This window comes from Platichthys flesus, chromosome 7 (genome assembly GCF_949316205.1).
Source record: "Platichthys flesus chromosome 7, fPlaFle2.1, whole genome shotgun sequence".
NCBI classification, from domain to species: domain Eukaryota; kingdom Metazoa; phylum Chordata; class Actinopteri; order Pleuronectiformes; family Pleuronectidae; genus Platichthys; species Platichthys flesus.
Genome location: NC_084951.1, coordinates 16,702,244 through 16,726,929, shown reverse-complemented (window position 1 = coordinate 16,726,929; position 24,686 = coordinate 16,702,244). Strand labels below are relative to the sequence as shown.

Sequence of the window (24,686 nt, the reverse complement as noted above, 5' to 3'; positions counted from 1 at the left end):
AGCTCTGCTTCTTGTAGGGATTCATTTTGTACTTTGTTCAGCATAGTGCTTCACTTAATTCGTGAATTTTTTTTTTCTTTTACCCGTCGTCGCCGCTTTTCTTCACTTTCCTTTAATATTGTCCAGTTGGATCAGTCCTTTTGTTTTACTGTCTGATGTTTTCTAAATTAAAAAAGCTAAACAGCTCACTAGTTTCCAAACTTCTCTTCTACAACTGACTCAAACCAAAGCACCAGAAGATTTAGCTGATCCTAGTGTGTTGGTTCTTCTGTTAAACAGTAATAATGACACTTGGAAATGGAGAAGAATGCTGTCCATTTCCTTCCAGGAACACAGGAAAACATCACAATGTTATATTTTGTGGTGTTCTTGAATAATACATTTTCAATAATTGGACAGTAACATAACTTCACCTGTACACCCTTTTAACTCAGTTTGCTTTTGGACATATTGGGCACCAGTATCCAGTTATGAATCTAAAAGCATTTGCAAGTCAATCAGTGAAGGTTACATAGTATTTCAAAAATACTTTATTGACATGTTTGTCTCATCCAGTCATTCAACACATCCCACTCGTGTTGGTGAAGTGGCATCTCAATCTACATTCTCTCTTGAACTGTGGCGTTTGACAGTAGACACAGAGGCACTGTCCAGGAATTAGCCTGAGCCTGCAACTATGGATCTGAAAGAACTGGATAAAAGAAAGCTGGATCGTAGCTGTATCTCCTGGTGTGTGTTAAGGGTCTTTTCTGGGCAGGAAGAGATGTGGAATAAGGAGAACAGTGAAAACAACATGTCCTACAGGTTCATTCTAACTGCATCATAGGGCTTCCTGTATTGAGATGGTGGTTTAAATGATTATGTCGCTTACCTTTAAATGCACTAATGGTCATTGACTTACTTGTTGCTCACTTTCATCTCAATTCAGTTGCAATTTCCTGTTCAAATCAAGGATTTGTTTGTTAAATATCAAACTTTGATTTCAAATTTCAACTTAAAGCCCAAATATACACACTGTGTTATTAATGGTTTAATGATCTTTAAGGACAAAACAAGGGGAACATGTTGCGTGCTGCAAATGTGTATAACTTTATTTGTCCAATCTCATTTTGAGGAATATTTCTGTAGTGTTAAATAAAAGGATTTTTCCACATAATTTTTGGGCACAGAAAAGATTCATAAGCTGTGATTTATCAGATTTGTATTTTGTTTGCAGTGTGCAAGCACTCCTGAACACAGTGATGCATCATGAATGTGTTCTGGATCTGAAACTATGATACAGAGACTGTTTGGGTGTCGTGTCTGTCCGGGCAAGCGAGAACGTGACTGAGAGTATTGTGTCCATGACAATGCACCAATGTCTCCAGTGCCAATTTAAGCTGTCGCCACGGAAGATAGTGACAGACCAAGGTGCCGTCACCACCAACATTTCAGTTGGTGATTAATGCAGTAGTGAACCTGCTCTAAATTTAGTTTTATACGTTCGGAGCTGGGAAAACCGAGATCTGCTGACACAGCACTTGTTGGAATGGGACTTTCAGGGTGTAAAAGGAATAGTGGAACCACGAAGATGAAGAATCATGACAGAAGCTGTTGTATATGAGGTGACAGAGTGGTTTATGCAGGGTCAAGAGAAGTGGGAGTTCTGCCCTATTAAAGCAAAACTAAAACTGTCTGCTACTTGCAGCCGTGAGAGAACGAGTCGCGAACACGTGAGCTGCAGGACGCTTCTCTGTAAACAATCAATACACAGAGGCTGATGTATTTGTAAAGTATATGCACATTTAAATACAAACATACAATCATACATACGGGAGGAGGAGGCAGCTCCCTCTCACAAACAGGCTGGTGGAGGAAAACGACAAACACAACAGAAACTGAGAGCAGGTGAGTAGCGGAGGAAGTTGTTTTTAAAAAATGAACAAAAGAAAAAGCTGATTTGCTTTTAAACAGGTGTGTCAGTCTTTCATATTCGCCTGTGACTGTGATGTTAAGTAGAGTCCACGGAAGCCATTGATTTAAGGTTTCATTAACTTTGCTGTGTTGGGTTCAGGTGCTGATTGGCCAACAAACTCCTCCTCTTCACAGTAGCTGGCAGCCGCCCCTCTTCTTGCGCTTGCGGACCTGCAGCGCCGCTCTGGTGGCCATCTCAAACACCTCCCGCACGCCGTCCTTGGTCTTGGCGGAGCACTCCAGGTAGCCGAAGGCACTGATGCGGTTGGCCATGTCTCTGCCCTCTTCAGATTTGACCGGCTCCTGGAGGTTCAACGTTAAGAGGGTGGGTTAAATTCACCTCAGTGTGCGGACATTTAGCAAAGGAAACCAATATAAACAGAGACCCACACACACACACACCTGTTTCATCTTGGCCAGCTCCCGGCGTGTGTGTTCATCATTCCTCAGGTCTTTCTTGTTGCCCACAAGGATGATCGGGACGTTGGGACAAAAGTGTTTAACTTCAGGTGTCCATTTCTCCGGAATGTTCTCTATTGAAAAAATGAAAAACAACCAGTCACTGCGGAGTCGACTCTTTCCTTACAAGGACACAGTTTGAAGGAGAGCTGTGTCATTTCCCTTGTGACTGCACAGACATAAACATCGAGAGGTCACCAACCCCTGCGAGGTCTGCGAGCCAAAAACCCAGAGCTGTTTTCACTGGAAAGAGATGTTATGTCGTGATAACGTAGGAATACCATCTGTGGCCCTGCCCATAACAAAACACTGTGGGAGAAAACCAGGAAAATGTATTCATCGGATTGATTCGGGCAAACAGTACTCTGATCCAAGCCTCCAAAAAAGTCCTGTAAAATATGGAGCTTGCTGAGCAGCTGCGTTATATTCGTCTCTGTTTTGAGAACAGCTGCATGTAAACTTTAGAGTCTCTATTAAAGATGTATTGATGGATGGACAGATTGAGAATCAGCAGCACACGGGTTTGAAAATATTATTTTTACTTGATTGGAGATGATTTATTCAGAGCCCCGTAGCAGGGTTAACAGTCATCGATGACGTGTGAAATTAACTTATTTACGGACTCTAATTACTAAACCAGAACGGGAAGCATAGACTCAAGTCCCTGTAATGTTTGTGAGGTTGGCGGCAGCTGGGTTGATTACAAAACCAATAATTTAATCACACACATGAAGAAACACCATTTGAATAAGCAGTTTTTTTCCCACAGTTTAGATCAGTGCGTTCATGATGTCCCTGAAAAACAGGAAACTGAATTTAACAGAAGTTAGAAGAAGGAAAAAACCTAAAGAGAGTGACTTCCTGCACAGATCACTTCTCCTAGCGGTCGAATATTAAATGATTTAGTGAAGGACTTGTTGAAGTTAAAAGTACTTCTGTACGAACATAAATAAAAGAATGGGAGGATTTTCCAAACCATTCATTATCTGATTTCTGATACTCTGTCTCATTGCATTTTGTGGATTTATTCGTACATGAGCCTCATCTCATGCTCGTCATTTAAAATGCTTGAAAAATGTTATGCTGCGAGTTAATATAGGAAGCTGCTACTACACATTTAGTTTCTTTGGATGATCTGTATTTATGACTTTCATCGGTATTAATCAAGTTTACCCACATGAGTCATGATCCCAGGTTCTGCTTTGTGATATCAGCAAATGCTTCCACTTCTCATGAAGTAGAGTTGAGTTGTGCGTATCATTATTACTGTGATGTGTCACTGCATGTAACCCGCCTTACCTAAACTGTCGGGGCTGTCTATGGAGAAGCACATGAGGATAACGTCTGTGTCCGGGTAGGAGAGAGGCCTCAGTCGGTCGTAGTCTTCCTGACCTGCTGTATCCCACAACGCTAACTCCACCTGAGAGAGAAGAGGAGAAACAACCAGACACCTGATATAAGAGGGGGCTGGGACAGAGCAGCATCTCTGGAAACACCAGATTTATCAGTTACCAGGTAAAAAATCAGCTAGTATGAGCGTTTAAGAGACATGCGTTACAATATACTTCTGAGTGCCAGTATGAAAACTTCTGTTTTGCAGACTAAATGATTCAGAATAAGGCTTTGGCTGTCGTGAAATTTGTAGTTTGTAATTACTATAATTTGTTTATGTTAATAATCAATCCAATGTTAACATTGCAATAAATGTGTCCAATACATGTTCATATTTAACATAAACGTTTTGTTTGGTTCTCTTGTTTTCTTTTCTTTTCATTCATAGTTAATTATAACAAAGCGTCAAAATGTGAAATATCAAGCTGCAACATTTTTGGCAATGATTCCTAAGCCGTCGTTATCAAAGCCTGATGACAAAGAAATGAAATTGATCCATAACAGAATTTTTGTACTCTCTAATATCAGTGTTAGCCAAGACAAATCCATATTAGTCAAGCTCTAATAAATTCAGTCACATTATCAATACAAGGTAATGTGCTGACACTTTGACAGCAACAAAAACAGAATATGGTTAATATAAAATAAACCTTTACATCAGTTTATATGTATATTTACAATTTTTTGTCTCTCCCAGCGTGAAGCACATAGAGATTCTTCGAATGAAATGTGCTATATAAATAAAATTGCCATCGCCAAGAGGCAGATAAACTGGAAAGTCAAAAGAAAGCGAGGATTGGAAACTGTTGTTTTCTCCATCAAGCTTTAAACTTAACTCCCTAGAGGTAAACATGGCTCCCACAGCTTCTGTTGGGCTGTTAATCAAACTGTTAGCAGTCCCACAGAGCCTGACCTGCTCCACATTAAACAATGCCAAACAGAAGAAAAAACATTTGCTGCAGCTCAGCAAGTTGCCGCAATGAAACCACAAAGCACCATGTAGGCACATCTGATGCACAGTGGCCAAGAAATATCATTTTAATGCATGTATACATTTTTTTAATGCACATATCTCAACAAATTGACAGCGGTGTCTCGGCTTTAACTGTAATCTTAGACCCGTCTTATCCTCCTGCGCTCTGCTGATTTAATTCTCCAGTACCCTCCCTGCATTACCATCACAGCTGGAAAACTGTGCCTGCTGCTGCTGAGAAATGGGAAAATAAACCGTCTTAATCGTCCCCCAGAGAGCAGCTCCAGTATGTTAGCAGTTCATCTGGGCTCTTCTGACGTCTCACTATTCTCGTGTCTGGCCAAGTTCTGCATGTTGGCTGACGAGCTACTTATATTGGCGAGACTGGCAAACCACGGCACCATCTGACTTACAGCCTAACACAGGGAGGACATTTTCCACCGTATATGAGGCAGTGAGCCGAACCACATCTTCTGTGTGGGAAGGTGAGCAACACCATGACCAACTTCAGCTGTGCTGCTTTTCAGTTCTTTAACCACTAGGTGTCTCTCAGGAGTCAGCAGCATCTGCACTTTTATCACTTAGCTTCCTGTGTGGACTTCTCAGTACTTTGTCCTCAGGTCTTTGTAACTAAGGGCTGGGCAATAAAACAATTTCACAATAATATTTAGATCAATATAAATATAAATAAAGATCAATATATGTCAATATAGTGCTTTGAAGTGTTTGATCGCAATGAGGAGATACAAAACATTGATCCACCTCCGATTGTTTGTCATTATCTGCCTATAAACATAAGAAATACTAATGTGACATTTATTGTGATAAGTATCAATATCAATTGATATGAACAGTTTTATCGTGATATAATTCCTGGTCATGTTGCACAGCCCTTACTATAACTCCAACTGAACATGACCTAAGACAGATGACGTAAGGGTCAGCTGTGAGTTGACCAGTGACACTGTTGAAAACTGGTTACCACAGCTGAGAGGTTTGGAATCCAGTCAAATTAAACAGCCCAGCAGCCCAGCTGGCTGATACCAGATTATGCAGCTCAGGAAACAGGAACAGGAAATGGGACATTAGTCATGATGTATGAGGAGGGGGGTTCCCACACAGCACAGGATCCTTTTCCTGTTGTTGGCGGGAGCTCTGCTGCTTTATTAACAATGAGCTGAACCAAGGATTTATTAACAATGAACACTTGTCCACGTCAGTCTTGACGGCACGTGGTTCTCAAACAACAGAGCCAACAGGGTCACATTTTAATACTTCAGCAGCCGTTTTGGTGCGTCACATGAATCAGTTCCTCTGTTCTGAGGAGTAACTCTTCATATCAGTAGAGGAAGAGGAGCACAGATCCTTAAGTACAAATATAATGATGTTAAAAATACTCTGTTACAAGGAGTGAAATATCTCCTGACACTGTTCTTTTATTATATGACATTATTCTTTTAACTTCTTTCAAAAGGTAAAAAAAATAAACATGTTAGTTCGTGAGAGGATTAATGGGCGAGAAAACAAGGAGAAAAAAGATAAACCGATTTATGTTATTTTCGATCACACTTTTCTCTAATGTTTGCTTTTTGTGAATTGCTGGATGATTTGAACTGTTTGGGCCTCAAATAGTTAAATTCAATAATCTTGAGAAATTTAGAGGGCGGATCTGTTAAAATCACAAGACATCTGAAATGGGAGAGGCACCAATCAGACACAGCTTTATTTATTAGATCGAGAAGAGAAAAATGTATGGAAGACAGAAGAGCATCAGTTCAAATAAATACACTCAAGGACAGTGCAAGTTTATGTGCTTCAGTAAACGTATTCAGTTAACTACCACCATTACAGATTCTTCAGATCGCACCACAACAAATAAGTATAAATTGAAATATCAAGTACCTGCTTGCCATCCACTTCAATGTCAGCGATGTAGTTCTCAAACACAGTGGGGACGTACACCTCTGGGAACTGGTCCTTGCTGAAGACGATGAGAAGACAGGTCTTACCACAGGCACCATCCCCCACTATCACCAACTTCTTCCTGATGGCTGCCATCTACAAACAGAAAACATTTTAATTAGTTAATATGTCTGTGTGCATGAGGATGAACAAATCGTCTTTTCAAACATAGGAGGGAGGTAAGGAAAAAACCCAAACTAGAAACCTTGAAAACTAGGGAAGAAAAAAAAGAAGAGATGGTCACAGTCTGTTTTTGAGCCGCACCCTCTTCCCTTTCCTGGGCTACATCCTGAGTGAGAGGTGAAAAACAGTCGAGCTGGTCTGGAAACACAGTCGGAGGGAAGGGAACAGGAGGAGCGAGCTCAGTGCTCAACACGCTGCTGCACACGCGTGGCCTCGGTCACACCATCACATCAAAAACAATCCTTAACGTGTCTCTTATCCACCCATGTTGCAATGTGATTTATTGCTCTGACTGGGTTTGTCTGACACCTCTGTAATACACACATTTGTCTCCCTTTCTCTTTGCTTGTATTCCTGTAATATAAATAAATAAATAAATATATATATATGAGTGAAAGGCAGCTTGCCAGAGAAGTGTGGTCCTGCCACATATCGATCTCCCACAAGCAGACAATAATGGAGAGAAGGCAGTAGGTGATGAGACAATGTCCTGGCCGCCTGCCATCAGCCTCCACAGAACTCAGACTACCTGGACCACAGGCCTTCTATCCCCAAAGATCTAAACATCTTCAATCACATCCACATATGCAGAAATGTAAAAATTATTATTTAAAGTGGCTAAAATCTATATCTTTGTATTAAGACTGGCTATTTATGACCATTTCTACCGATAAAGGAATCATCAAAGAAACCATGACCACATGACTGCAGCTCCTCTCAGCCTCATAGCATCTCTGCTTGGTTTTTGGGCCCATGATTGAACTGTTTCCACTTGCTCGTTTCCACATGACATCATTTTCAGAAGGGTAGTCGCTTTCAGGAAAACGCTCTGAACCCCCAACTGAACAGTACCAGCTTAGCAACATCAGCATCTATTGTAGCTGGTGAACATAGTGGATCATGTTGTGGAGTCTGATTCTCCTCAGCAGATGGTGGAGACCAAAAACAAGTAAAAAACAAGGGAAACATCAGATGTGTAATCGCCAACCGGGCAGGAGCTAATCAAAATGAAGGCTTATGTTCTGTTTTGGTTAGATGTGTATAATTAATCAGGAAGAGAATAAGCTAAACCCATTTTAACATTTATTTAGTAAGTAAGTGTTTTCATAGCTTTTTTTTTCTCCTGCACAAAAGTGGCCAATAATCCAGTTAATGTGGTTTTGAGGAGACATTAAGGGAAATTATTTTTCCTGTTGAGTAATGATCAAAATTTAAGAAAGTATGATTGTATAATTAGAGTAATAAGTAAAGGTCAACAAGTCTATACGTGACTGATATCCCCAAAAGTCATTTTTGAGTATTTGTGTGTGTAAACATTTGTTTCGTCCAATAAAATCATCACAGAAAGTCAAATTATTCTCTCAGGCTCCTGGTGATTTGTCTACTCTGAACAAAAATGCTGTATTTAGGGAGAGTCTGAAGGATGAATTACACAGTACTTTGTCCAGCTTTGTTAAAAGAGACAACAGTGATAACTCCTAAGACCCAGGTGTCCCTGTGCGTTAAAGAATGAAATGTGGATCTATGAGCCTTCATTTGATTCTCTCTGCTTGTGCGGCTGCCGGTGATTTACCTTCACTCACTGCAGCAGCTACCGTTTTCAACACAACAATGAAAAGACGATTGTTCAGTTTGCTTTTTCTCCAACACATTAAATCAGGCCAGTGTGTTGTGAGTTTGTCTCTGAGAGCCACCTGTTCTCTGTGATAGCAGGCTGCTGTTACTCCATACATCATACTGTCAGTGCCAGAGGGAATACACACATGCACGCACGCACGCACGCACACTAACACGCACACACGACTGGTAGCTATGGCGCAGCCCCAAAAAGCTCCAGAAAATGGGAGTAGTCCTGCAGATTTTGTACCATGATGAAATAATGCAGGTTATTGCACTCACAGCTTGATGCCCACTGTGACAGTAGCAACACATGGTGCATAGTGGGAATAATGGCCCGTTTCCTTTGCATTAATGTCTCTGTGTGTATGTGTGTGTCTTTGTGTCAGTACAAGGACAAGACCAAGGACTCTATAAGGCAGCTTGTGATGTTCAGTTGCATTAAATGTGGCATGAGTACGACACTATTCACTTCAACACTAAAGCAATAGTCATATAAAATAAGTTTGTAAAATATTTACTCAAACTAATACATCATGTCTAGTACCTTTATAATGTTATAACCAATCTAACCTGCCTCATTTATACATCGGTTTTAAGCCTGAGACTTTCATGACCAAACCATGTCGATGTAAAAGAAGAAGCCTCAGCCCTTCATTTATTTCGTCTCCATGGTGTCTCCAGACTCAACGTTTAGGTGTAACTAAAAAGTACTAGGCAGTGTATATGTGAGAAGTTTTGAATTTCTTCAACCCAAGAACACAACAAGCCCCTGCTCCTCTTTTTCCTCAAGTCAGAAAACTAACAAACACATTAGCTGAAGGACAGATACAGTGTGAGTGAGGATTCATGAGAGCAGACACACAGGTTATACTGAGGTTAAACTATCTTGTGTTAATATTTTAAGTCAATACGCCCTCTGACTCATGGCCTTCAAGTTACTGTGACTACGATACAATTAAAATGTTATATCACTTAAGCTGTTTTCAGACATGAATACCTGTTTGTTTTTTACACAGGCACAACAAAGCGGGAGGTTCTCAGTAGAGACGCTTTCACAACAGCAACATCAAACGCATTATTCAGGAGGATGTGGAGCAGCTGGGTGCAGCAGGCAGAGGCAGAGGCAGGAAGTGATGTATCAATTGCATGGCAGAGTTCATGCGACTTTCTTGACAACACACAGATGCCGTTGTTGCCTCTTTTCGACACAAACTCTTTAGAAATCTTCAGCAGTGTCTTCTACGGGTATGACAATACTTTTTCACCAGGAGATATTGGTTTCTTTTAGCTTTTCTTTTCATTCTTGAGTCTGTTGCATGTTAGAAGCATCATCACTTGCTCGCAGTGACTCCAGCGGGGGATCACCTGCTGTGTTCACACATCAGATGCCTCTGAAAGTCGACAGACTTTGAACTAGGAGGTCAGGCGGAGTAAGTCCGAAGATAATGTTGAGCCTCTAACTTGGACGTTTGTGTACTCACATGCACCTCCTCTGGAGAAAATACAGAGGATCTGCGGAGTTCACTGCCTGTCTGAAAGCATTCATTGCTCTGCTATTTGCTGTGGTATTGTAACACTCTTCTTTGTGTTGCAAATCTATAATTAAGCGTGCCCTGGATTTATGTTGTGGTAAGTAGGCTTCTGTCGACATTTGGGAGAAATAATTTGAAGAGCAAAAAAAACTGTTAAAATACACTCATAAATAAATAAAATGAAGATTACCAACCGTGAGTAGAATTAAAATTGTACCACTCAGAATATAAAGAATGAATGTCCCCACAACGTCCCATGCGCGCACACACAGAGACAGGTTGTATTAGTGTGCAGCACTTTGAACGTTCACACGTGTCTCAGTACGATCGATCCTTCTTGTGTAATGTTTGTCCGTGTGTGTGACAAAGTACAAAGTTCTCATTCCTGGCACAAGCAGGCAGATGCTCACTTCTCCCTGACAGGGTTTGAGGCACACCGTCAGTAGTAACACATTAGCCAGTGTGTTTCATTAGACGAGGTGGGGGGCAGCAATAGCACAGAACAACTCTGACCTCCAGGCGATAAGATAAAGAATGAGACGTCTTTCCCTTCCTATTGTATCAAGTAGATTCAAACACATGTATCCGCAAACTCAGGTTATTTTACAAATATGTACAAACCCTAAAACGATTAATTAACGTCATGCAGGCCTGCACCAGTCCCATTCAAACTAAATCATATAGTACATCCCTGTGTTTTTACCTCAGTACTAGGGCTGAACGATTTGGGGAAATAATCTAATTGCGATTTTTCCCCCCAAAATTGTGATTGCGATTTAATATGCAATTTTTTTCTCCCAAAAAAAACATAATTAATGATTTAAATATGTCCAACACAATATTAGATACATTTACTGTACAATATTCTTTCCCACATTTTTATTTAACTGCTCATTACAGCAAGAAGAAAAACAAATCAGTGTGCATTTAAGTAATTTAATTAAAGTCATTGTAAGTATAAACACAAGGATTGCACATTCTTTTTTTATTGTAGGTGTCTTACTGCTCCCAAGTCAGTAACATTTCCAGTGTTGGGAAGTTTGAAAACGTATTCCGTTACAGAATACATGCCCAACCAATTTGAGTAACGTATTCTGAATACTTGGATTACTTCCACATTGAATTCATTTTGTTGGAAAGCGGCGTTGTTATAGTCAGTGGAGCAGCAGCAGTTTAAGCTCTGTGTCCGCGGATGCGGCGGGCCAGCTGGATGCACCTTGCGGATCAGCATCTCCGTAGATACCCGTTCATGTCCGGGTGGTCGTGCAGCGGTGTGGAGGCGCCGGGCCTCAGCAGAAACACCCCCATTCTGAACACCACCATCTCGCAGATGTGCATGTAGGTGACCGGGGGGCTCTGGAGCCCCGGAGCACGGTGTGCTTTTCAGGTCCGCCGCACCGCGGTCAGCAGCGGCATGAGCTCGCTCTGTGAGTCCGCCACGTCGGCCGAAGACTTTAGAACCCTGTAGGTGATGCAGGCTTGCTTCGCTATCTTCTGGATCAGAGGAGTTTTGTGGTCCCGCGGCACTCTTGCTGCGGGTGAGGACAGCAGCCCAGTGCCCTACTCTCTTTCGCACGCGGCGATTAGAAAATCGCGTTTTATCAAATCGCGATTTTATCGCAAATGCAATTAATCGTTCAGCCCTACTCAGTACCACGTCCAGAATGTTCTAATTTGACAGAAGGAACTCAAAGTGATATTATTACTTTGATATCAGACAAATCCAAAGTCGGAATGCAATCAAGTTCAAAAGATAAAAAACAGATAACCAAACAGTCAATCTACAAGATTCACTAATTAAAATGAGATTATATTGATAAGCACTTTGACATTCCCAAATAATAAAATAAAAATCACATACTGACCTAAATTTCACAGCATTCATTAAAAACATAACAATCATCACTTGTCTTAAGTCATGAGTGTTGTGTTGAACTTAAGTCAACACCAACAAGAGTGATGTTGACATAGTTCAACTTCAGTTCCTTCATTATTCTGAATGAAACACGTCTGGCAATAAGGAAGAGGTGCCAACAAAGGGGTCACACAGGGGTCATCCATCAGAAAATCATCACCTTTAAAATGAGTCACAGTTTTGCAGCTTTGTAGTTTCAGAATGTTTAGTGCACATTCACATACGGTTTAAAGTGGAATCCCACAGTGCATCCTGAAAAGCAGCATACAGATGACGATCAAAACACCATCATGCAATTAACTCGACACAAGTTGGCAGACAGACTAGAGGGGAGAGCACCAGAGGAGAATGGAAATTGTAAATTTTCATTTCCCATTCAATTTTTATTAAAAACTTAAAAGGCGTTTTGATGGCATGTAAAATAAACACAATCAAATGGTAAAACCGAAGATCTATATTACAGCTAAGAGAAAAGAAAAAAAAATGAGCTAGACTAGAATAAGACGGAGGGGGAGAATTAAGGTTACAGACAGAAACGCCTTTTTTTAAATATTTTTAAGAGTTGTACTATGTAGCAGACAAAATATCTTATATCTAATTATTTGTGAAAATGTTATCAGTATTATATGTATTTATTTAATTATTGACACTGGTGTAGGTACATTTATGTGACAGCAATGATGTAATCAACAGCAGACGTGATGACTCATATAGTATCCAAACATATTTTTTCATTTTGCAGATGAGCTCACTACATAGTCCTCTACGTAAAAACCCCTGAGAGAGTGAGCGGGGAGGAGAGAATGACACACACGCATCTTTCAACACCGGCGACCGTACATCTAAACACATGATGATAAATGCTTTTCACCTAGACAAACCACACAGGCATCTCAGCTGGGACAAACCCTGTTAAACATAAACTAACTGCTCATTAACTGGTGACGTTTGATCACAAATATTGACCAAGTGTCAGCAGAGTATTCGTATTGACACACTTATTGTTCGAAGCAGCAAAATGCATTCCACATGGTGATTAACAACGGGTCACTGAATGCTCACACACAACCCTGTCTGACATAAGCAGTGAGGAATGTCTCACGCACTTTCAAACCCCCTCACCCCTTTCCTCTAAACACACAAAATCCCTCCCCCCCACTGTCCAAATCCTGGCCAACCCTTCCTGCCACAAAAATATTCAAAACAGCTCGAACAACAGAAAATGACTCGTAAAGACTCTGAGATTTGCTGAATCTTAGTTTTCCTGTATTGAGTTGAAAAGGTTTTAGATGAAACGTGAAGGTCTGTCAGTCAAAACACGACCACTTGAGCCTTTGGAACATTCTCTGTTTATCTAGAAAATAGGCAGATTGACATTTAATGACAGTAATTGTTAGTTGAAGCCCTACAAAACAATTCTGATTTAGCATTCTGCTCCTGCCACACTCTTCTTCCTTGTGCCTACGTTACCCACAACACAACTCTCCTTCTAACAGTTCAGTCAGACTGTCAGGTGCAGTGTTATTATGCTCATAGAAGCTAATGCAGTCTCAAATAGCTGCTCTCAAGCAGAGATAAGGAGAAGGCTACACTGTTTTCTCTCATTTTCAAATGTGTAGTGTTCATCTCTGACTGACGCTGCCTCAGTATAGGGCTTGAGGAAATTTCTTTAACACAGAAGATCTTAGACAACTTGCTCGACACATGCTGCAGTAAAACCTGGGGAGGGACGCTGGTGTGTAAAAGTCAGTGAAGTTCCTCTTTTAAAGAAACCATTTAAGGAGGCGCAGGCTGTGCTTAACTTGTAACACGCACTGCTTTATACAATTTTAATGTACACCTACTTAAGACTAAGTGTGCACTATGGATCTATACAGTAGAGAGAGTTTAAAACATATATTATCAACCAGGGCTGCCCACAGCCAGAGATGAGTGTGAGACGTTATTCAACTGGTTTGAAAATGGATATATCTTTGGAGGGGCATCAGAAAATGATTTGAGTTACAGTGCTGAGAAAGAATGTTATGTCGACACTGTGATACATTACAGAAATGAACAGAACGAGCAGGCACATGTACATGACACGCTGCAATGATTCAGAATGTGTCGATACAACCAGCAAAGAGACTCTTCAAAAGACGTCAACGTGTATTAGGCAAATAGAGCATATAGAGCCAGAGGTCACATAGGAGGGCCGATCTCCGGATCCTGACCTGCAGCTGATTATTGAGAATTGTCGGGTTTTGACAGAGCGTTTCTTTTTTAACCAGTGCAGATTTTGTAGCCTTTAGGGCACTGGTTTAGTGGCCCGGGAAACTTAGACCAATCACAGACCAATAGAATGGTTTGTAAATCATCTAATGTGACTCCATTCAGCCACTCGAATCTGTGAATTAGCATTCCGACTCTCAAAAAGAGACAATGGGAGATGTGTGAAAGAAAAGTAAGAAAAGGAGCTTCACGTGGCGTTCTCCAAAATACATGGTTCAAATAATACGCCATGTTGAGGAATGACAGGAATATATAAACCATTACAATCTTGGATTACTTCTTCTTTTTATTTGTTAATATACTTATTCAAATAGAAATACAAAGTTTGAAGGGGGTCTTTGATTCTGCTCATCGGCTAATGTTTTGTTGACAATTAGGGTTTAACTCTAAACTTAATGTATCAAACACCGGAAATGGAGAAGCAGCTTTTGCCTGAGGCGTTAAGGGAGACATTCTGCAGAGGAGTTGAAGCCAAGGTCAAACTTGTAAAGGTTGAAATAAACTTGAGAGCAGAAGTGGCTGCTCCGGATCCAGGCCAGGGAGGCAGCTAAAGTCAGAGAACCTCGCTGGAGCTCAAAATAGGACTGAGCCATTGAGACTCCCCCAGCCCAATTTATCACAGCTCAGCTCAGAGCGAGGGAGAGGACGAAAGAGAGAAATATCACACAGAATTATCCCTTCATCCGCCTCCGAGCCTCCGCCTGCAGTGCGAAGAGAGAGGTCGGAAAGACGGAGGGAAGGAGAGAAAGAAAGAGAAGTGTGGTGGTCATAACTAGAGCACAAGCAACAATATGAAGACACTTTTAAAAACTCAACTGTCCTCTTTGATAAATATTCCATGAGTATGAAATAAATGAATGGAAGAATTAGTCATGGGGTGACTTGGGAACTGAGCTGATCAGGATATGTTTAGAAATGATGAATATATATCAAAGCTTTAGCCCAGTCTGCTGTTACAAAATTATAAAGTTTGCATATGCACACACCCTCAGCTGAAGCAGCTGATGTGATCCTCCTGTTTGTTACTCTTTCTCTCTAACCCATCCTCCTTCAGTCTGTTCTTCTCTCTCATTCCTCCTCTCATCCCTTCCTTCCTTCCTTCCTTCGCTCCCTCCCTCCCTGTGTTGCAGTGTGACATCACCATCAGGGAGCTAATGCTGCGTATCCTTTGGGTGCTGCTGCATTCCTCTTCGCCAACTCACGTGCACAGCACAAATGAAATCCCAGGCTGACACACACACACATGAAGGCGAGATGGATGACTTACAGACCCGAACACCAACACTGTTCCTCTCGTCCTCCAGTCCATCTGTGCCTCACAGATACAAGATGTCAAGCGTTCTGATGCTTGGGGATGAGGATCAACAGCATTTTAATCGAAATCCTGTTTAGTATTGAATCTAAATCTTTTCAAATCCCTTTATCATTTAATTCTTAATTATTTTAACGGTGACTTCAGAGATTCAAATAAGACAGAATCCACTAGATTGATGATTACTGTTTTGAAAATGATTTAATCATGATCTCCAATGACAGAATTTCCTGTTAAAATATATATCCGGGACTTAGTCATTATCAATTAATTTGCCAAATGATTTGCTAAAAACAGACGATGGTGACTTAAAAATGTCCTGTTTTGTCTTGGGAGGTAAAATGGGTCGTCCACTACCCACAACGCCAATGGTTTGATCCCTAGCTCCTCTAGTCTAATTGCTGACCTGTCCTTGAGCAAGATACTGAGCCACCCATGGGCCGTGATGGCTGTACAAGCAGTGAAAGTAGGGCGTGTCATAGAAAAAAATGTGTGATATGACTAGAAAAGCTCTATGTAACTACACTCTATTTATCATTGTCTGTCCAAAAGTCATAGAATCCAAAGATCTTCAGTTTACCGACATGTGCGGTAAAGATAAGAATCAGATTATTGTCCTTTAAGGGAGTTCCTGTAACAGCAAGCACTGACATTCACACAGAAAATTCTCCCACAGATTTGTTTTATTCCTCTGAGGATGTTCGAGTTCACCAGCTGCCTTTGAATGATACACCCCACAGCCTGTTCTCCATGCAGACGTGTTTGTCAGCCTCCCTCACATGACTAGAAAACAGTAACGAGGCTAAAATCAGCATTTTCCTTTGCTCTGTGTTAAAGAAAGTGCAGTCATTAGTTTTCAGAGTGACGCAGGCCCTCCTTGGAAACAACCGCTGATGGAAAGACTAAACTGAGACAGGATGCCAGTGAGCATTGTGTTTGAACACCTCTAGCCTAACAATGCACGACCCAGCAGCTGCGAACATGACTCAGAGCTGAGGATGGAAAAAAACTCCCAAACAATGCCTCTTCTGTCCATCCATGTTGGTTTGTACACGAGGACTTCCTTAGGCAAGAACCGGCAAGAAGTCAAACACTCGTAGTAGGCGAGTGTTGTGGAGCATGTCAAGAGGGACGATGTGAGGCACAACATCAGGGTGAAGTGGCCTCTGGCGATCCTGGCATATTCGGAGCTCCTGATCTATAATGGCTTTCCATGAAGGCTTTTGTGCTGAGCTATTCATCTGCCCTCCGAGGTGACCTCAATACAGCCAGAAGAAAGTAAAAGAGCTAATACGCAAGAGATGGAAGAGACGCTGCCATAACATCAATACTGGCACATCCTGCGTGCCCATTTTCATCTAAGGTTTTCCCGACAACTATTAGAGAATATTAAATGACTTTTTCAATTAAAACTACAATGACTCATGGTAGCAATGAGATCCCGTAAACTTTAAACTTCTGATACTCTTTAGCCACTTTTAGCTTCCACTTTGTGTTACAATCCCAATTTCATCATAAAAAAAAGACCATCACTAAGACTCAGAACTCAAAAATGTATTTTTACAAAGCGCAAGAACAGTTTTTTTGTCTCCATTCTTTGTGCAGCAGTGGATAACTTCTGTTGAAGAAATGTGAACCTGTCCTTTAAATGCCACGTTCAGTGTGTCACCAGGAAATTGTTTAACAGGTCTCACCCCTCTCCTGCCACATGTCATCAGTTCAGTAGATGACGGCCTAAACAAGCGACTCCTCTAAGTATAGCATCCTACTCTGAGTAAAATTGAAGCTATGATACCTAATAGATGTGTAGTTGTTTGGTAATTTCATCTCACTAAACCATGATGTAAGTAAAGTTATTGATTCATTCAACTACAGGCTGAGTGAAAACCAATGGAGTTTAGATTTGAATCTGTAAACTGAATATAGTCTTTTTAGACTGTTGGTCGGAGAAAACATGGAACATTTTACTCAATTTTCTGACATCAATTATTTTAAGTGCTACACTATTGTTACATTAGTGATAGTGTATTACAATACAAACTCATTTAATGTGTTGTTTATGAATCACATAGTCAGGAAACCTTGTTAAAACGATTCAATCTTTTCGACGAGAGATATTCTACTTAGCGAATTATGTTTTAGGGAAGATTCCTCTTTGTCAGCTAGTTTTCTTTTAGTCTCTTTTCATTATCTCAATATATACAACCCACGATGTGCAGTTTATCTTTATATAAAGTCCAGTAGTCCAACATGTAAATGTGCCAGATCTTTAGTCCCTGACAGAGTGCTGGTAGAAAAACAAAACTAACACTCACTTGTATAAAACACAGATACTTTCATTTTGACACTTTCATTTGTCTGGGTTTGGGAATTTCCACATCATTTCTTTCCACTGCACTGCCACTGATACATACGTATGCCACACCAGGTATCACTTTCACTTCTGTCCACTACCTGCAAACCGCTGAGACTTGTAGTGTCTCCTGGTTGTGCTGCTGAGCAATGCTGTCATTATGCAAACACTCATTTTCTATAATGAGTCACGCTGGGCTGGACCGATATGAGACGAGAGGCAGAGTTCACTCTGGACAGGTCACCAGTGTGTCACAGGGCCAGTGTAAAGAAAACCAACCAATCACATTTCTTTAAAGTCTCTGGTGGACATAGCTGCAATCTGCCTGTCTTTGAACCGTGGGAGAAAGTCAGGGTACCCGTAAACAACCCACACAAACACGGAGGGAGCCAAACCGGGATTTGAACCAGGGAACCTTCTTGCTGCGAGGCAACGCTGCATCACTGTGCTGTTTGTTGTCAAGATAAGAGGTTGATATAGATAATCATCAGAATAAACGTCACATAACTATTTATTTCAAGATTAAAGAGGCTGATTTGTGCTCCTGAGCGAAGGTTGTGATTCTAAGATTGAACCGCAAAACAATTTACAATTCTGAGGTAGAAGATTAAAATCAATCATGTGTTTACCTCCTCACTGTGTTTGAGGAGGTAAACACTTCTGTCTTGTTGCTATTCATGAAAATGATATTGCCACAACTACCGTTATTGTGTATTCACTCAACACATTAAGACAACTTTTCCTGCAAGAATGCAAACACACACACACAGACAAATCAGCAGGATATAAGACGTTTTTAAGAGTTATTCTCCGTTGTGTGTATGTGTGTGTGCGTGTGTGTGTGTGTCTGCCCTGCGACGTCGTGTGGGCACAAAAACACAGATTTGGAGTCGACGTGCGCAGGTTTCCCTTCGGCCTCGCGTCGCATTCTTCGCTGAGAGGAACGAGGGTCTGAGCTCGAGCGGCCGGGGCCCAGCACAACAAGGGTGTGGTGGCTCGCACAGAGGAATTTCCTCGGGTCACACAAACCTGGTTTTGACGCTGCTTCAGTCCAGAACATGGAGGACACACACTTCCTGACAGCACACACCGCAAGAGAAGAAGGAACTACTTCTACTTCCACTACTCGGCTACACACAAGTTGTTTTGATTTATTTTGTTTGATTTGTTTTTGGCTTTCGAATCCTTTAACGTCCAGATGGAAAACATCTCGAACCGACTCCTGTTCACCGGACAAACAGGTTCCCAGTGGAAAAGAGAAACTGTTTCCACGGCCTGGTCACAAGTGACGTGCTAATGAAACGACCTAATCTAGTGTGTGATAGGGAGACACAGGGTGTGTGTCTACGTGTGTGTGTCAGGGTAAGGGTTGTAAAGAACAATCCGGGTTGTGAGGCTCTTTCCTTCCTTCAGGTTTCTCACCAACAAACGTCGGTTAAAGAAAACTTCGAACTTCTAGAACAAGTAACAGGTTTGAACTCGCCATACTGCCGCCGGTCTCCGGGCTCGTTGACGTGTCCTGCTGTTAATACTTAATTACTTAATACTTTAAAACCTCAACCTCGCGTCGCGGGCTCGGGTCGCCGATCGGAAGTTTGACAGAATCGATTGAGGAGGAAACCGTCCTCTTACCTTGTTACAGGACCGAGCGTTCAGATGCGAAGCGGCTCCGTGTTTCCTGCTCCCGTGAAGCTGCTGAGTTTCAGAGTGAGAACCAACCGACGCTCACAGCACCGGGTTCCTCCCAGACTGCGGCGTTCAAGGGGCCTCGGGAACTCTCACATTCCCCCGTTGCTCCGAGGTTCCTGCTCTGATTGACAGGGCGAGAAAAAACATTTTTTCATATCAGTGGACGCCGATGATCGTCATAATAAGTGTCACGTTCATATTTATTTTAAGCTGAAAGACTACAGAGACTTTTGGCTACAGAGGGAAAGGGTGTGGTTTTTAAACCTGAAGTTAAACACTTGTTTTGTAAATCTGAGGTAGAACATTAAAACCAATTGTGTATTGTCCCTCCTTATGTATTGATAGTCTAAATATTGAACCTTTGATGAAATGATACTGCAATCATTATCATTATTATCTCCATCAAGGAGGTTTGCTTTTTGTCCGTGTCTGTTAGTCAACAGGATCCTGCAACGACTGTACGGTTCACCAAGAAACTGTAGGCATGCTGGATGGTTCAGGAAAGCACACATAGCATTTTGGTGCAGGTATTTCTATTTTTCACTTTCTCAGAGAGTAACTCATGGATCTTGAAGAAAATGAATCTGATTTGTCACTACTTGAACCAAAGCAAAACAATTTAATAATAAGAGTTTTCCTCTGGATATCAGCCATTAATTGTTTTATTTACATTCAGGTGGTTGATTTATAAGAAAGTAGGTCTTTCATCTTTTAATTTTAGGCAATACCATCAGACCTGTAGCAAACACTTTCACTACTGCTAATAAGAGTAACTGAGAAGCTCATCCATTCAATATAGGGTGTTTAAGGGTCCATATAGTATGTTCATTTACTTTATTATAATATAAGAAATTATTGTAATAGTAGGGGAATTATTGGTAAATAAGATACATGACAAAATATTGTAAGTCACTTTTCCATCTTACATATTTTTTAACCAATATTATCACAAACGAGGTGTTTAATGGTACTTTTATATTGAGAATGAAAGTGAATTGAACTTAAAGAGCTCAGCAGAAACTCTGTATTCCAAAAGCAAAGCCTCAGATGCCTACCACTCACTTCACTTGGAGCACTCAAGTTATAGTTGGAGACTTTACGACTGCACGTGAACGCAGCATAGTGTCTCTGCAGTTTGAGAATTCAGCACCTGCACGCCATTGGCTGAAAGGACTCAACCGTTAAAACGTCCCCGCCCCCTTACGGATGGTAAATTATGACGTCATTTATATTTAAAGAGGATGGCCTGTAGTTCTAATGTTTTTTTTAATTATCTTACTTCACAAACTAACTTTCAATGTTATTCAGGGGTTTTGTTATTGCTTTAGTTTGAACTCATTATCATCAACATTTAGTTATCTTTGTTGTTGTTGTGCACAGAAAATGACTTTGACCTGAGTGCCTCTCTCCCACAGTGCAACAGGAAATCACACAACAGGGATTTGAGCTCTCTAAAATGCCATCTCCTCAGCAGGGTTGTAAGTTCATTCCCCCTAAAGTGCTGCACAAAAACACGCTGCAGCTTCTGTGAAGGACCCACAGTGGTCTATTGTAAGAACTCACCATCATCGCAACACAGTTTGTATTATGTCAAATCAGAAAGTTGCACCCAAAGGAAACCTCCTAGAAGGCAAATCTACTGCGGTCAAGCCATCCTGTACTCTAAGAAGTCCAACAGTACAAGTCTCATGAAGAACCTCAGGCAAAAAAGATTCTCCTCCCTCATGGGAGACAGCAGAAGAGTCTCATTCTTGTTCTGTGGAGGGGATTTATTCATAATGAATTATGTTTAAATACTGTTATGTATCTCTATCACCAGGGGCATGTATGGTTTTCTATATGTTGAACAAACTGAGCTCTTTAAATAAAGATTTTAGGGACAAAACAGCTCCTCTAAACCTCAGGGCAGCGATACCGAAAACGTGTAATCAAGGGTGCACTCGAGAAACGACAGGCGACTGGTTCGACCGCAGTGCAGATCTCTGCTGCGTTGGTTTTCTTTCTCATGGGGTTAAACATATGTCACAACAAAGATGTGCTTGTTGAAAGAATGAACCCAAAAGTTTCCAAACAGAATGACTGTGTTTGGGACTCTGCGTCCTCGACAGCAATTTGGACAGTTAGGGCTATGGTTGTTTCAATGGTGAAAACCTGCTGAGTGTAGATTAAGATCTCGTGTGCAGAGACACTGCCCCAAAAACAGTGATGCTACTACTGCAGACAGTCTGAGGGGCTGATGGATGTTTACTGGAGAAAAAAAGCAGACACAACATAATCCTGCATACGACTTTAACAAACCCTCTATCACTGTCCCGGTATAAACCAGCAGTTTGACACTATGTACATCTGCATATTCTGGAAACTTAAACGGCTCATTCCCAGTGTTATATTTTACATATACACAGTATCCTCAGCACATTCCCGAAACGAAAAATAAATCCAATAAAAGACTTGTATCATCCCAGTGTATTCTCTCATCATGACAGCTGAGTATACAATAAAGGGCACAGTTGAGCTTTATTGTAGTAATTCACCAAAACTCCAACTCAAAATAGAGAACAAACACTGTGCACACTGCAGCATGTGCATGTCCCCAGTAGAAATTAGTGTTTGTCTGTATTCGGGCCAGGCCGACGCGTCGACATATGTTAAAGTGTGTTGCTCTGTGACTTTTTCTCACAGTTCATTCTAAGAAATATGTTTTTCGTGACGTCTCGTTCTGTACTTTCTCCCCCGTATGAGTCATAGAGGATCCCACTCGTCTCTCAGCCCTACCCAGCCAGAATCAGTCCACCCTCTGAGCCCAAATCCCACTGAGGGCGCTCAGGAAGTCGAAGTAGTTGAGTCGAGCTTGCGTTTTCTCTTTCTCCATCTGTATGAGTTGGTCCTTCTGTTGGACCTCATCTTCACACTTGGCTTTTACTGTAGTAAGACTGTTCACCGTCTTGTCCAGAGCAGCGTTTTCCTTGTGGAGAACCTCCAGCTCCTTTCTGCAGGTCTCTTCCACCTGACTCAGCTCCAGGTGGTGACCTGCCTGCAGTGCACCACACTGGGCCTTACAGCTCTTCAGCTCCTTCTCCTTCACACTGAGGGTGCCCCGGCATATGTAGGCGTAGGTTTGAACTTGCGTTTTCTCTTTCTCTCCATCTGTACGAGTTTGTCCTTTTGTCGGACCTCATCTTCAAGCTTGTTTTTCTCACTGGTCAGCCCTTTCCACATCTCCTTCAAAACAGCATTTCCCTCCTGGAGAACCTCCACCTTCTTTTTGCAGCTATTCATCTCCTTCTTCATCTTGTGTTCTGGTGTTCTGACAGCGTCAGGGACTATATATACATATCGATATGTATATATATATATACACATACTGTATATACACACAAGCCACTAAATTTCAATAGGGCCTCACGTCTGTCAGTGACGGTCAGTGCTCGGGTCCTAATAACAAATGCACACAATTTAACAGCAACACACTGTAACTAAATTAGTTTTTGATTGAAGACCATAATCTGTAATGGATGACTACCAATAATCTGTCAAGAGACGGTTATCATGAATCACTCAATAGAACAATGAGCCCTGAAATGAGCTTCATCTGCTCGACTCAGTACAGAGAGATCGTTCCAGTGGCCTCCAGGGGACAACTCGTCCACACCCATGCTGCTAGAAGTGAGCCAGACTTTGTCACAGTAACTTAGGAAGCTCAAAGCAAGTGGGTTGATGGAATAAAGTAAGAGTGTCAGGCAGGAGTTGTCATCAGGAAGACAGGTAGAAAGAGGAAAAGAAGCGCTGTTGCTTGATTTAGAGAGGGCGACTGGAAGAAAAAACACAACAAGCTTAAAATGAAATAAACAACAAGAAATGCAGCAGGCTGAATCAGCTCGTCCAGGAATAACTCTTATCCTTTCAATAACATCTCCAGTGTGTAGGGGTGGATAATTCCTAAAGTAAAAACTATCGAAATCTGATATTATATTTTTCAGAAAACAACATCTCATGAGCAGCTGAAGGGATATATTTAACTTTGCAAATGAATCAGAAAGAACAGGGCACAAAAGTTCATCAGCAGGTCAGGAGCAATGTGAGTCATAGAGATGCAGATTTATTATTACTCAAATATTGTGACCTTGTTTTGAGGTTGTAATCAAAGGATAAATAGAGCATGGACACAGTTTTATAGATCATGCTGCCATATCCTCGGCGTGTGTCAAATCAAACTGAAAAAGGATTAGTTGTTTGTCAACAAAATTGTAAAACCAGAACATTTTGCTCCAGATTCTATTTTATAAAGCCATGAAATGGCCACGTCCCACATAAGAGATTCTCAAAGTAAATTCTGAAATTTTACGATTTTCTTATTCATTTTAAATATATATATGAATATAGCTTTACAAAGCCTGGCGATGACTGACAAAATCGAATGTAATTCTGTGTGGTGGTCACACAAAACCTTCACCCTCAGGACGCAACATCAGAATATGATTAAAATCTCTGTTTGTCCTCTTTTCCTCACGCTGATCATTGTAGATTAGTGAAAACAAGGGAGACAATCTCAAAGCTGGAGTAAAACCATCGTATCCCCAGGAGATATCTATCATAAGAGATGAGTTAGACGAGATGTCCTCATGTTGCCTTGTACCTACAATACGGGAAACAGTGACATCTAGTGACGTTACACACTCAGTACATCCTGTACACGCATCAATGTCCGTAGCCTAAAATATCATCTTAAGAAGCTAGACGGATCTCAACACACAATTAATGATTAAGCAGTTTTAAATGAGACAAACAATATATGTTGAAATCTGTACGTTACAAATGAATGAAGATATCTAGATATTTTTAAAATACAGGATTAGAAGTCAAATATTTCAACACTAATGCTCCAATGATAAGTCCATTAGTCAATACAAAAATTCATATTGCAGTTTTTCAAAAGCAAGTATATTCAGATTTTCTCTGTCTTTAATTATAGTAAACTGATAATACATTTAATATAGTTTTGAACTATCCCTTTAATAGACGTAAAAGGAAACGCAGGTCTGACCACTAGAGGGTCCTCTAATCACACCATT

At 41.1% G+C, this 24,686-nt stretch overlaps 1 protein-coding gene across 1 annotated transcript; it reads right to left on the bottom strand.

Annotated features, from left to right (window-relative positions):
- Positions 1 to 501: 501 nt before the first annotated feature.
- Positions 502 to 19,697, bottom strand: LOC133956663 (rho-related GTP-binding protein RhoA-D). The gene is made up of 5 exons (XM_062391904.1): positions 19,558 to 19,697; positions 6,680 to 6,835; positions 3,712 to 3,832; positions 2,356 to 2,486; positions 502 to 2,256 (listed from the first exon to the last, which is right to left on the bottom strand). Exons 2-5 carry the CDS (start codon positions 6,833 to 6,835, stop codon positions 2,083 to 2,085), a joined length of 582 nt encoding a protein of 193 aa, XP_062247888.1. The 5' UTR covers positions 19,558 to 19,697; the 3' UTR covers positions 502 to 2,082.
- Positions 19,698 to 24,686: the final 4,989 nt, after the last annotated feature.

Bases quoted from the DNA above. Each gene is read 5' to 3' on its own strand.
- LOC133956663 (XM_062391904.1), bottom strand. From the start codon at position 6,835: ATGGCAGCCATCAGGAAGAAGTTGGTGATAGTGGGGGATGGTGCCTGT. The intron at 2,487-3,711 runs GTAAGGCGGGTT...TTTTTTCAATAG, and splicing joins AGACAGCCCCGACAGTTTAG to AGAACATTCCGGAGAAATGG. The intron at 2,257-2,355 runs GTGTGTGTGTGT...TTGAACCTCCAG, and splicing joins AGCTGGCCAAGATGAAACAG to GAGCCGGTCAAATCTGAAGA.